The 14,549-nt window shown below is 33.5% G+C and overlaps 1 protein-coding gene across 3 annotated transcripts in view; it reads left to right on the forward strand.

Moving 5' to 3' along the window:
* Positions 1–4,704: 4,704 nt before the first annotated feature.
* The window catches only part of si:dkeyp-68b7.12 (rho GTPase-activating protein 30), a 32,185-nt gene continuing 22,340 nt past the window's right edge, over positions 4,705–14,549 (forward strand). For 2 of the 3 annotated variants that reach the window (XM_030159486.1, XM_030159489.1), the window contains exons 1-3: positions 4,705–4,736; positions 10,010–10,323; positions 13,457–13,559. In XM_030159486.1, the coding sequence (XP_030015346.1) occupies positions 10,236–10,323; positions 13,457–13,559 (191 nt within the window). In that variant the 5' untranslated portion in view covers positions 4,705–4,736; positions 10,010–10,235. Of the gene's footprint in view, positions 4,737–10,005; positions 10,324–13,456; positions 13,560–14,549 lie in introns of those variants that run through there. The other variant, XM_030159488.1, reaches the window with a different exon arrangement.

Here is a 14,549-nt window from a genome sequence, read left to right on the forward strand (position 1 = left end):
TGGAAGGACGCATGCGCCGTAGGTTTCCAGTGACGTGTATCGACTATTACCGTAAACAATGGACTACTATCCAATCCAATCCAACTTTATTTATAAAGCACTTTAAAACAACGGCAGTGGACCAAAGTGGTGTACAGAAGAATTATTAAAACCAAAACAGAAGAATAAAATACAGAAGAGATTTAAAGACTTAGAAACTGTACAAAAAAGAAAAAAGTGCCTTACAGAAGAATAAATAAAACCCAAATAAAAGAATAAAATACAAGAATACACTGTTAAAATTTAAAAAACAAAACAAAAAAAACAAAAAAACGGTATTTTTCCGGCAGCAGGTGTGCCGAAAAATACTGTTAAATAACGGAAAATAATCATCTCATAAAATACGGTAATTTCCCATAATTAAAATACAGTTTTGATTTAATGATTTAATGATTTAATGATTTAATGTTTTGAGTACACAGATTTACACTTTTACACTGCACTTTTTTTTTTTTTTAAAGAAATGATCTGCCTCAAATATTAAATGTGGTAAAACATATTTAGGAGTGGGTAGAAATATAAACTTATATTCCTACCTCCTTCCTATTACACAAAAGTCAAATGATTTTGTTGAACTAAAGGACAGAACATCTTTCTTTCTTTAAACACTGTCATTACAATCAGGATTAAATTGCTTTTAGTCATCCTTATATTTATTTAAAAATTGTATTTTTATATATTCCTTTAATAAACTGATTTACAGTATGTTTTGGTTTAATTCTTTGGTTTAATTTATCTGTCAGACTGTTCCTTTTTTTTGTAATTTATTTTTTTATTTATTTTTTTATTTATTAATTTATTTTTATCTGTCAGACTGTTCCATACACACACCCTTTTTAGCTTACTGGCCGACTGGCCGTAAGCTATTGTCGTCATGCAGCGTCCGTCGTCGTCGTCTGTCGTCGTCATCTGTCGTCCGTTACAAAAATTTCAATCGTCTTCTTCTCTGAAACTACAATTCTGATTGACTTCAAACTTGGTATACAGTTTCTTTATGATGATGTCAACAAAAGTTAGTGAAATTATTTGGATTCGGATCTGATTCTGGATTTGGTGCCACTTTGAAAAATTTCCCCATTATAAGCGATAGGAAGTGGATGGATGCAATAACTCAGTAAATATAAATGATATCAAGTGTAAATTTCTCCAGTCCAGCCCTGATGGGAAGATGACCAAAACATAATGTCCACATGCTGATCAGGATCTTCTTCTGGATTCGGGAAGTTATGGAAAATTTAACATGGACTCTTATGGTGAAAAAATTTCAGTTGTATTTTTCTCTCAAACTCCAGTTCTGTTTGACTTCACACTTGGTATACAGCTTCTGTACGATGATATCAACACAAGGGATTGAAATTATTTCGATCCGGATCTGATTCTGGATTTGGTACCACTTTGAAAAATGTTCCCATTATAACAGATAGGAAGTGGATTGATCCAATAAATCAGTATCAATGATATCAAGTTGGAATTTGAATTTTGTACAGATCTGATTGGAATATGACCAAAACATGGGCTATTTCTGTAATAGAATAAATACACAGAACTGGGTGATAATAAATGGGATCTGGATACATTTCCCAAAGCTTTGAATTAGGCCGGTAAGCTACAGGACCATTGGTCCTATTTTCAGAGTTGTTCTGACACTGAATAATAAGATGAATTGGAAAACAAATGACAGAAGTGCTGGTTAACTGATGTTTTCAGTGTACATGATATTCAGAACACTTTATTAATCCCAGGAGGAATTTATTGTGTGCTACAGTCGCTCCATTCAAGGATAATAAAAAGTAGCAGGAAATATTATCAATGCAACAAAAAGAACAAAAAATGTATATATACTGCATATGCAGCAGAGTTAAAGTTCAAGTACTGGTGGGGGTAGGGTGGCAAACTACTATTTACAAAAACATCCAAGACTGGCTAAATTTAGCACAAACATATTTGAAGCGAGAAAGTGAGAACAAAGGCAGATGAAGTGATTACCCATCATGCCTTGTGTCTGTAGGGGCAGTGCTATGAACTAGGGTTGAGTCAGTTGATCAGATCCTGGTTCAGCAACGTAAAAATGATGGAAATAAATGTTGCGACATTACATAAGCTTATGAGGTGATGTGAATGTGTGCTAAAGATGGTCCAGAAAAATATTTTGTGTCTGGGGCAGCAGCTAATAATTATTTCAATAGTCGACAAGTCATCGACTACTGTAATAAAGTCACATTATAAACTGCAGAAAAAAAAGAGGCTCTTACTGATATTTATTGCAGCAATAAAATACTTTTTTTCTTTTTACAAGAACATTTGGTGGACAACAACAAAGTTTGTTAAACAAATATTAAATTCAGTATTCAACAAATACTGCAGCAGCACTCAAACACTTTTTTCTCTTAAAAGTGCATTTAGTGCAGAACATTTACAATGTTTAACAAAGTTTGTTACACAGACAACTAAATACTTCAGAGTTACAATCAGTAATAAAATAAACATTTTTCCTTAAAAGTACATGATGTCACTAATGACCTGTGGATGACTAAATTAGTCTAATTAAATAAAATTAAGGCTGCTGCTGACTATTTGTCTGACTGTTAGTCATTACAGCCCTACTAGAGAGGAAGACTTCTTTTCAGTTACATTTGAGTCACGTGTTAAATACAGAAGGCGTTCTTGTTCAGGTGAATATGAACATGCATATTGGACTTTATCTTCTCCTGTAATGTTCCAATAAAGCAGTGATTTTCAACCATGGGGTCACCTGGAATTCAAATGGGGTCACCTGAAATTCCTAGCAATTGATTTAAAAAAAAAAACCAAAAAAACCTTACTCATAAAAAAATGTGGTGAGTTGACAGAGCCAATCCTAATCCATAGCAGACAAACTGTGAGTCTGAAACTGCAGCACTGTGGTTCTGTTTATGTGTCAAATGTTCATTGTGGTCAGTTTCAGATGCTGCAGCTCTTTCATAATTCATAGTTTCAGTTCTTGTTTGTTCAGTATTAATTGTCCTCCTTGGAAATCCAAGCTGGACTGACTGTACATATCCTGACCAAGGGAAATCAAATTCTAACTTTGTGCAGTAATCTACACCTGGATTTATTGCCTCTGTCCACAATAATATACATTATATAGACTAAATGTTCTCTAAAATTAACTTTTATTTGCAACATAGTATAGCAAACTATTACAGGATCAAAAACAAATTAGTTTAGAAAAAAAAAATCTCTGTTTTGAATGTTTTGGGTCGTCAGCTATCACACGTTTAAACTCTTTTAAACTCTGACAGAAGCCATTTTAGTCATTTTATATGATTTCTTTTTTTTTTTTCTTTTTTTCTGTTTTTAAAAATTAGCAAAACCAACAGGGTCTTTTAGTCTTTTAGTCTGCATTGGTATTTATTGATTATTTATTGTTGATTCATTAAATGCATTTATTCGTAGTTGCTTTCAATAACCCTGTATTTGTGCACTGATTTATTTATATTTGTCACATTGCGCTTTGGATGTGGCCTGATGTCTGTGGTAAGCTGCAAATGAATTGCCCGTATGGGATAAATAAATTCTGAATCTGAAATCATAAATTTGTGATGTTAAAATGGGGTCACGAGTCCCAATTCTCCCTTTGTGCAGTAATCTACACCTGGCTTTTCAGCCTCCGTCCATAATAATACACATTATATAAACTAAATGTCGACTAAAATTAACGTTTATTTGCAACATAGTATAGCAAACTATTACATGATCAAAAACAAATTTATTTTAGCAAAAAAAAAAAAAAAAAGTCAGTGTTTTGAACGTCTGGGGTCGCCAGAAATTTGTGATGTTAACCCATAAAGACCCAAACGTCCATCACCGTGCAAAAGCATCCACCGATCTAAACTCTTTAATACCACTTCATCCATTAATCCTATCAATCCATGTAAATAACTGGTGTAAAATGCATTTTGTCACCTTTTCATAGTCATCAGATATGATCCATTTGGACGTTCAGAGGCTCTGTAGTTACTGTGAAAACACCATCATCTTCTACAGCATTATTTGGATCAATGACAGTGGATGGAAATGCTTGATTTAAGTTCAATCAATGATAGATTTTACTGAAAAAGTCACTTTTTCTGCAGTTTTCTCTGTTTTTGATATAATAACCGTCAACTTTAATCTGAGCTTTTCTGAACATTTTCATGGTCAGTAAATTAAATATTGGAAAATATCTGATTTATACTGATAAAATGCAAAATACAGAGGTTAATATTATAATAAATGGTGATAAATCACTTAAAAAAGGTTAGATATAGAGAAAATTTCATTTGGGACGCGACACAAAAGTAGCGCTGGGTCTTTATGGGTTAAAATGGGGTCAGGAGCCAAAAAAGGTTGGAAACGAATGTGTTAAAGGGTGAAATATGAGGCTGACATTAGCAGCCCATGCTAAACACAGACAGGTTCATGTGTCCTTTCAGCTCAAACTGCGCTGTTTCATTCACACACATGGAACTGAAGCCCACAGAAGGGAAATAGATGTCCTGAACAGATACACTGAACTGATTTCCCTACTGAGCGAACAGAGGCGGAGAATCAACAGGCCTCATACAGAGAAACGGCACACGAGAAGGAGAAACACTCAGGAAGTTAACAGGGGAAGTTTAGTGGTTTCTTGCGTCATCGGTGTGTGCTGCTTACTTGTGTGCCGCTGCAGAGTGAAGGTAAGGAAGAGCTTGTTTTTTATTTCATTTATTTCCTCACGTTTCTGCATTGAAATGGAATCCTACAAGTGGACAGTGAGACGGGGAAGAGATGATGGCCAAAGGGAGCAGGTGTCAGGGCGATGGGGGGGGGGGGGGGGGGCGTTTTAACGGTCTACGTGAGTCTATATGTTCTGTTCTCTGTGAGGCTTCATCGGTGTTTGACTTCCGCTCAGAGAGAGGCCGCCAGTGGCCATGACATGAGGACAGAGGGAGGACAGAGCGGGCCTGGCCTCTGCTCAGGGGGTGAGGTTGGAGGTTTGGGTGGGTCCGAGGGTCCGGGGAGATGTTCTGGTGTGACCGGAGTCAAACACCGATAGCCTTTACTTAACTGAATAGCAGAAGTTCAGACACAAGGGTGTGGCCTTTTGATTCGAAAATAAAATGAGTGCATCGGGGGGAAGTGAAGAGCAGGATTCACTGCACTAGTGTGATTTGGAGGTGGAGGTGGAGGTGGAGGTGGGGGGCTGATGTACACACCATAATGTGGAGAGTGTGTTTTTCTTTTTGCAGGTTGGATGGTAGTAATATGTCTGAACACTCCAGCTTTTTTTTTTTTTTTTTAACCCTTTCATGCATGAATTATGACAACCTTAATCAAGATTTTTTTTTTTCCTGAGTGTTTTTATTCCTGTTTAGGCATGAAAACAAAAACAATGATATTGAAAAATTTTTATGAAACTATTTTTCATGGAGTTACAAAAATGTCCACTCAGCTGGACACCATGCCTTTAATTTTTGAAGCAAAGAAACATGCATTTACTGGCATACTGTGTGAAAACTATGACAAAAAAACATTTTTAATGCTGCTAATCTGATGTTGTCTCACATTTTAACACAGGGCTGTCAAACTCATGTTAGTTCAGGAGTCACATCCAGCCTAATATGATCTAAAGTGGGCCAGACCAGTAAAATAATATAAATATTAGGATAAGAACTTTTGAGTGAAAAAAGTAAATTCCATAATGAAAATGTTTACATCTATGAATTGTACTTGAGCATAACGTGAACAAATATGGACCACCTGAAAATTCTTTAGTAAAATAAGTGCAATGTTACGCCTTAGTTTATCATTTATACATGTGAATCACAACTTAGAGATCACAGTGGATCTACAAATGCACAAAACATTAAATAACAGGGAGAATAGGATTAAAATTCCACATACTTCTCTTAAGAAATTTCAGATGTTCACATTTTTTGTAAAAGGCTAGTCTGTAAATGTAAACATTTTTGTGTAATTTTACTTTTTTTTTTTTTTAATAATAAAACAAAGAGACAAATTTACAGTTTTCAGTATTTATAGGTTATTGTGAAAGTATTTTACTGGTCTGATCCACTTTAGACTGAAATGACCTAAAATGATTTCAACATCCTTGATTGTTTATATCTTCAGTATAATTTTTGCATTTTATAAATTCATCCCAGGGGCCGGACTGAACCCTTTGGTGGGCCGGATTTGGACCCCGGGCCACATGTTTGACACCTGTGTTTTAACATACTATAATACTAGTTATTTCTTACTCAGATAATATGCAAAAAAATAAACAACCTGTTAATTACAGTCTAATGACTAGAAAAGCACTCAGATCTCCGCCAAGGCAGATCAACCCCCCACCCCATCACCACCATAATTTAATCATTTGTTCCTTGTGCCAGTATCAACATTTCCAGAAAATTTCATCAAAATCCGTCCATAACTTTTTGAGTTATCTTGCTAACAGACAAACTAACTAACTAACTAACCTAACCTCCTTGGCGGCGGTAACAAACAGACTAACCCCAATGAAAACATAACCTCCATCGTTCCTTGGTGGAGGTAATAATTAATTAAAAAACAATTAATTTACACTTAAATATGTTAAATATGTTATGGCAGATCACGTTGATCCAGAACAGGAAAGTAACAGTAATGGTATAAATTGCAGTGTATGGGATGCTGCATAAGCGTCCACTGTGTTGGTTAATATGCAAGTAAAACAACAAAACCCATGAATATACAAGAGAACAGCTGGAGAACAGCTGTCCACTGGAGTGACCACTGTGCATGAAAGGGTAATGTTTTTATTTCACAAAAGAAAATCATCCAGATACAGTACAAACATAGTAATACTAGGTCTTACTTATTGCAATTCTCCTTTGTGCACTCTTCGCACCCCCCACTCCTAAAGGAATAAACCAACTAAACACACTCAAAAGTAACAGGTCCAAAACATAAAAGTCTGAATATATATAAATATAAAAAAAAATAATAATAATAATAATCATCATCATCATCATCACAATAATAATAGTAATAAGGGTAATAACAACATAAGCATGAGCATAATGATACATGCTGTAACTCAGGGCTGTCAAACTCACTTTAGTTCAGTTCCACATTCAGCCTAATATGATCTAAAGCGGGCCGGACCAGTGGAATTATATAAATAATACGATAAGAACTTATAGATAAAGTCAACTCCGAAGTTTTCTCTATGTTTTTGAGTGAAAAAAGTAAAATTCCATTATGAAAATGTTTACACCTACTTGTACTTGAACATAACATGAACAAATATGAACAACCTGAAAATTCTTATGAAAAAAAAGTGCAATATAAACAATATTACGCCTCAGTTGATCATTTATACATGTGCATCACAACTCACAGATTTAGTAACAGGCAGAATATTGGTACAATTCCACATACTTCTCTTAAGACATTTCAGATTGTTCATATTTTTTGTAAAAGGATTGTCTGTAAATGTAACTTTTTTTCTAATTTTACTTTTTTTTTACACTAAAACAGAGGAAAATTTGCAGTTTTCATTATTTCTAGTTTATTCTGATAGTATTTTACTGGTTCTGATCCACTTTAGATTGAATTGACCTAAAATGATTCTAACATCCTTGATTATTAATTTCTTCAGTGTCATTTTTGTATTTCACAAATTCATCCCAGGGGCCAGATCGGACCCTTTGGCGGGCCGGATTTGGCCCCTGGGCCACATGTTTGACACCTGTGCTGTAACATAAATAGCAGTAATAGGGCAGTATTCATGATGTACAAACTCAAACTTTCTCCATACTGGAGAGTAAAGACAAAGTTCATTAAAGAGATGGTTCACGATTATATTTATCCAAAGTCAGTTTTTCTAAAGGTAAAAAAAGACAACTGATCATGGAAAATCTTAAACCAGGGGTCTCAAACATGCGGCCCTCCAATGGTTCCAATCCGGATGACTTTGCAAAATGCAAAAATTCCACAGTCCAGGCTGTGGAACTCATTTTAGTTCAGGTTCCACATACAGACCAATCTGATCTACAGTCAAATAATAACAGCAGAAGAACCGACAAAAAAGAATGAATGCAGATTTTCTTCTTGGTTTGATGTGAAAAATATAATATTATAATATGCTGATAAATAATGACAACTTCTAATTTGCGTCTTTGTTTAAGTGCAAAAAATAACATTAAATTATGAAAATATTTACATTTGCAAACTATCCTGTAACAATAAAATGTGAATAACCTGAACAAATATGAACAACCTGAAATGTCTAAAGAAAATTAAGTCCAATTTTAACTATTTTCTGCCTGTTCCTCAGTGTTTAGTGTCTTTGTAGATCTGATCTATAATGCACATGAAGAAATGATAAGTTGAGGCAGAATATTGTTAAATTGCAGTTATTTTTCTTAAGAAATTTCAGTTTTTTCAGGTTATTCACATCTTTTTTGCTTGAATAGTTTATAAAAGTAAGTATTTTCATCATTTAATTGTTTATTTTTGCACTAAAACACAGACAAAAATTAGGAGTTGTCATTATTTATAGATTTTTATGCTTTTTTTTTTAATGGTTCGGCCCACTGCAGATCAAATCAGGCTGAATGTGGAACCTGAAAGAAAATGAGTTTGAGAGCCCTGGGTTAAAAGGTGTGTGGGGGGGGGGGGGGTCATTCTTCCAAAATAAAAATATGCATTTCTTTGCAAAGTAAGTGATCAAAATTAGTATCCTGCATTTTTTATGAACTAACTGTAAATTATATGAGTCATTTAGGTAAATATAAACTGCTGCTTAAATCAAATTGTAAATCCAACACTGATTGAGTGAAAGAGTGAATTGAGCTCCAATAATTTTTTAAAAAGTCCGAGTCCCAGAACATGTGCATGAATGTCCCATCCCTCTTTTTGCATCTGTGGTACACTGATGAGATATCCCTTCATACACTGTAAAAAAAAATCTGTAATTTAACAGCATTTTCACTGTTTATTTTACAGATTTTTCCTGTATTTTTAAGATACAGGAAAACATCAATGAAATGACAAAAACAGACTGTGATTTTACATGTCAAATATAGAATAACACGAAAAAACTGTAACTGTGAATAACCATAAAATTAAATTTTTTTTTAAAGAATTTTTTTCTTTTTTCACAGAAAAATACAGTTAAAATTCATTTGCAAATGAATCAAAATTTCACAAATATTTATTTTCTATTTATGAGATTAAACTGTTAATTTAAAGTTTAATACTGTAAAAAAAAATATAAAACAAGATAAAATTACTGACAATTAACCGTAACAGAAGTATTTGTTCTGTCAGTTGAACCAGACTTGTTTGTTAATTGACAAATATCTTGTGTAATTACAGGAGGTTTCACAACAAAAATGTTGAATAAATGTATTTTTGTGAATGTAGAACATGTATAAGCACTGATAAACTGTCCAAATACAGTTTTTATCAGTGGATTGGACAACTGAGTCTCATTGAAAATTATTTATATATATATTTATAGGGAATTTGATTGTTTTAATACATGTAAATATTCTTTATTAAACATAAAAAAAAAATACAAATCTCATGTAAAGTTAGGGCAAAAAACTGTATTTTAATTATGGAAAATTACCGCATTTTTATGAGATGGTTATTTTCCGTTATTTAACAGTATTTTTTTGGCACCCCTGCTGCTGGAATATTGCTTTTTTTTTTTTTTTTTTTTTTTTTTTTGTTTACAGTGTATTCCTTGCATTTTTATTGGAGTTAGGTAGAATTTGTGGATGAATTTAAAATGAGCTTCCTTAATTTTATTACTTGTAAAAGGAAAATGAATTCTTTTGCAGATGTTTAACCAGGCATTATCTTCTAATGTTCTGCCTAACTCCTCCCAAATGTTCTTTAACAATTTTGGAAAGAAGATTGGTCATGTTTTGTCGGAATATTCTAAAATTCACTAATCTTTCCTCCAACACTCCAGCTTTGACGCTCAAACACAACACAGCTTACAGAGGAAACCACCGGCAGGCCAGAAACATGCACTGAAGCAAAGGAAACGGCAGCAGAAGCAGCAGAAGCAGCAGAAGCAGCAGAAGCAGCACGGCGGTCCAAACTGTGAAATGAGCACATCCTCTATGAATCCAAGGTCATAAGAAACCATCCAGTGGTCAACCCAACATCCAAAGGACAAACCGTCAGAGGGAGCGATGAGAAGGGTTCGGAGAAAGGCCGGGAACAAAGAGAAGGTGTTTGGATGTGACCTACTGGAGCACCTGACCGCCTCCAACCAAGAAAGTAAGTGACTCCAAGTCAGCTCCGAACACGTCCACGCAAAGATGAGTACAACACGTGTGAAAATATTTACATGATTTTTTTTCTCATGAAAACAGAGTGGACAGGTAAGTATTCATGACCAGTTTCACAGTGAAAGTTTACTTCAGTGGTTCCCAACCTTTTTTGTCCTGTGACCCCATTTTAACATCTCACATTTATGACTTCAGATTCAGAAAACTTTATTTCTCCCATATGGGCAGTTCATTTGCAGCTTACCACAGACGTCAGCCCACATCCAAAGTGCAATGTGACAAACATAAATAAATCAGTGCACAAATCCAGGGTTATTGAAAGCAACTACGAAAAAATGCATTTAAATAATCATCAATAAATAATCAATAAATACCAATGCAGACTAAAAGACCCCACTGGTTCCGCTAAAATTTAAAAAAAGAAAAAAGAAAAAAAAAAAGAAATCATATAAAATGACTAAAATGGCTTCTGTCAGAGTTTAAAAGAGTTTAAAAGTGTGATAGCTGACGACCCCAAACATTCAAAACAGAGATTTTTTTTTCCTAAAATGAATTTATTTTTGATCCTGTAATAGTTTGCTATACTATGTTGCAAATACAGGTTAATCTTAGAGGACATTTAGTCTATATAATGTATATTATTATGGACAGAGGCAATAAAGCCAGGTGTAGATTACTGCACAAAGGGAGAATTGGATTTTCCTTGGTCAGCATACACTGTAAAAAAAAAACCCAAAAAACATAAAAAACAGTAATATTTCAGCAGCACGGATGCTGAAACAATACTGTTTAATAATGGAAAATAACCATCTCATATGGTAATTTTCCATAATTAAAATATAGTTTTTTCCCCTAACTTTACATGAGATTTTGCTTTTTTTTTTTTTTTTTTTTTTTACTTTTTAATGTTTAATAAAGAATATTAACATGTATTAAAACAATCAAATTACCTATAAATACATAAATTTTATATATGTATATATATATATATATATATATATATATATATACACACACACACACACATACACACACACACACACACACACATATATATATATATACATATATATATATATATATATATATATATATATATATATATATATATATATATATATATATATATATATATATATATAAAATTTTCAGTGAGACTCAGTTGTCCAATCCACTGATAAAAACTGTATTTGGACAGTTTATCAGTGCTTATACATGTTATACATTCACAAAAATACATTTATTCAAATTTTTGTTGTGAAACCTCCTGTAATTACACAAGATATTTGTCTATTAACAAACAAGTCTGGTTCAACTGACAGAACAAATGTTTCTGTTACAGTTAATTGTCAGTAATTTTATCTGGTTTTATTATTTTTTTTAGAGTATTAAACTTTAAATTAACAGTTTAATCGCATAAATAGAAAAGAAATATTTGTGAAATTACGATACATTTGCAAATGTATTTTAACTGTATTTTTCTGTGAAAAAAACCCAATTTTCTTTTAAAAAATGGAAATTTTTCGGTTATTCACAGTTACAGTTTTTACATTTGACATGTAAAATTACAGTCTATTTTTGTCATTTCATTGATATTTTCCTGTATCTTGAAAATACAGGAAAAATATATAAATAAACAGTGAAAATTCTGTTAAATTACAGATTTTTTTTTTTTTTTTTTTGAATGTACATACATTCACTCCGTCATAGAATATTTGCATAACTTGACAACAATAAATAGTACATTTTCTTGCCTTACTTCTACTGAGGAACTCCAGTCTTTATTCTGTTATTTCCATTGTCAGTTAGTTTTGAATAATTCCATATCAGTGTTTGTATTCTGGGCCAGTGCAGTTTGAACAGATGGTACTATTGACTGAGTTCATGTTAACCACAGAAATATAACACATATAATGTTTTCTCCAAATTACAGACTGGTGACAGAATCAGGTACTAATGTGGATTGTACTTTGGATAAAAGCTGCAATTTGTATTAAAGTAGATATTTTCATTTAACACAAAATACAACTGTAATTTTTTCACTTGTGGTCTTTGTATTTTAAATATGTTGGGAAGAAAATCACTGATAACTTACAACGGTATGCCCATGGTTACAAGGTTAAGAGAAAAGCCAGCACAAATCCTCTTAATTCCTACTATGCTAGCTTTCTGTTTGCAGATATTGATAGTACTGACCTATTGTTAGCGGCACACACCTCTAACCGCACTGTCTCAATTGTGACTGCACAAATAAGTAGCCACGTAGCTGTAGATGAGTCCAATCGTAATCATCTGGCAAGTCTTACTACATTTTGCTTATCTGGAGGGTAAGCTGTGGAGAAAAAACTTGACGTGCTAGAAAAAACCTGACTGCAATTTTGGAATCAGCATGCCAATTTTAGGTTTAATCAGCATAAAAATCTAACTCAACAGGAATTTTTTTCAAATTGTTCCCCAGTGTAATCAAACAGCTGTTCAACAAAAATGATCAATAAATGAAAAGCAATGTGATGTGTGTATTTGGAATAAAAAAGACACAGGAGTTGAGTAGGAATTATTTATTGTAAAACATTATGTACAATAATTTTGCTCTCTAATCACAATCAAATTGTGCACACGTTTTCACACTCATCGGGTCGACATTTGATCAGTTTTTATCCAATTTTCTTAAATTTGGAGGATTGCAAGATCTAGTAATAAGATGGACAAAGAAACATTTTGGGAATAGTTTTAGGGGGATCTGTTTGGAATACTGATGAATAACTTCTGCAAATATACTTGTGCACCTTGACCGTGATCAGGCCGTTTGACAGTTGTAGGTGATAAATATTGTATTTTCTTTTGTTCAGACAAGGAATAGTTTTTAGATGTTACCTGCTTGACAGTTTCGACTGTGACTCCAGCAGGTAACATCTAAAAACTATTCCTTGTCTGAACAAAAGAAAATACTATATTTACATAAACAGAAGACAAAATGAACGTCTTTAGCCTTAGTTGTAGGTGATCTTAACGGTGGTTCAGTGTTCATGTGTTTGCAGAAGAAAATCCCCTTTAACTGAATGTGTGTTCACACAGACAGTTTCTACACTTGGTCACATCCTCAGTCAGCTTTGTCTCCTTAGTTCCTCAGGTTTTACGATACTGCAGCGAGTTTGTTGAACAACATGGGATTGTGGATGGGATCTACAGGTTGTCTGGAGTCTCATCGAACATACAAAAACTGAGGTGAGCATCGGCTGTCCTTGTTTTGTTTTTTTTTTTTTGTTTTTTTAATTTAACAAAAACTTAATCTTTTAACGTCCACTCTTTTATTCTTACTGCAGGTCCACACTGCATGTCTTACATTTCATTTGAAAAAGAACATTTCTGGTTTCTCTGGTCAACATGTAGCTCAACCCTACACCGACACCCCAGTGTGTCATTTAAAGCATGATTCAAAATAGAACTACAGCTATTCATTATTTGGTATTCGATTAATTTATCAGTTGTTTTCTTCAATTTAATCAAACGTTTCAAATGGAAACTTGCATTTTGCAGTTTCCAATCAAGATGACTGTTTAATGTAAAAAAGCTAAAGATTTTCACTTTACTGGATCTCAAGAGGATCTCAGCCAACACAGTGGACGCTCATGCATCATCTACACTGATATTCAGACCATTACTTTAACTTTGCTGTTCTTGATAAACCTGGTCTGAACAAACATGTTTGAGTGGAAATCAACAGCGTATTTTCTCAAACAAAAAGTTTTTTGAGTTGTTTTATGCATTATCTACATGAAATGAGTAAAAACTAGTATTAGAGTATGATGAAATGTGAGAAAACATCAGATTAGCTGCATTAAAAATGTTTTTATTTCATAGTTTTCACACAGTTTATCACTTTATGATGATGGGGTTTAAATACACTGAACAAAAATATAAACGTACCACTTTTATTTTTGCTCCCATTTTTCATGAGCTGAACTCAAAGATCTAAAACTTTTTCTATGTACACAAAAGGCCTATTTCTCTCAAATATTGTTCATAAATTTGTCTAAATCTGTGTTAGTGAGCACTTCTCCTTTGTCCTTTGCTGAGATAATCCATCCACCTCACAGGTGTGGCAGATCCAGATGCTGATTAGACAGCAGGATTATTGCACAGGTGTGACTTAGGCTGGCCACAATAAAAGGCCACTCTAAAATGTGCACTTTTACTGTATTGGGTGGTCCAGGG

This window comes from Sphaeramia orbicularis, chromosome 17 (genome assembly GCF_902148855.1).
Source record: "Sphaeramia orbicularis chromosome 17, fSphaOr1.1, whole genome shotgun sequence".
In the NCBI taxonomy this organism is placed as follows: Eukaryota; Metazoa; Chordata; class Actinopteri; order Kurtiformes; family Apogonidae; genus Sphaeramia; species Sphaeramia orbicularis.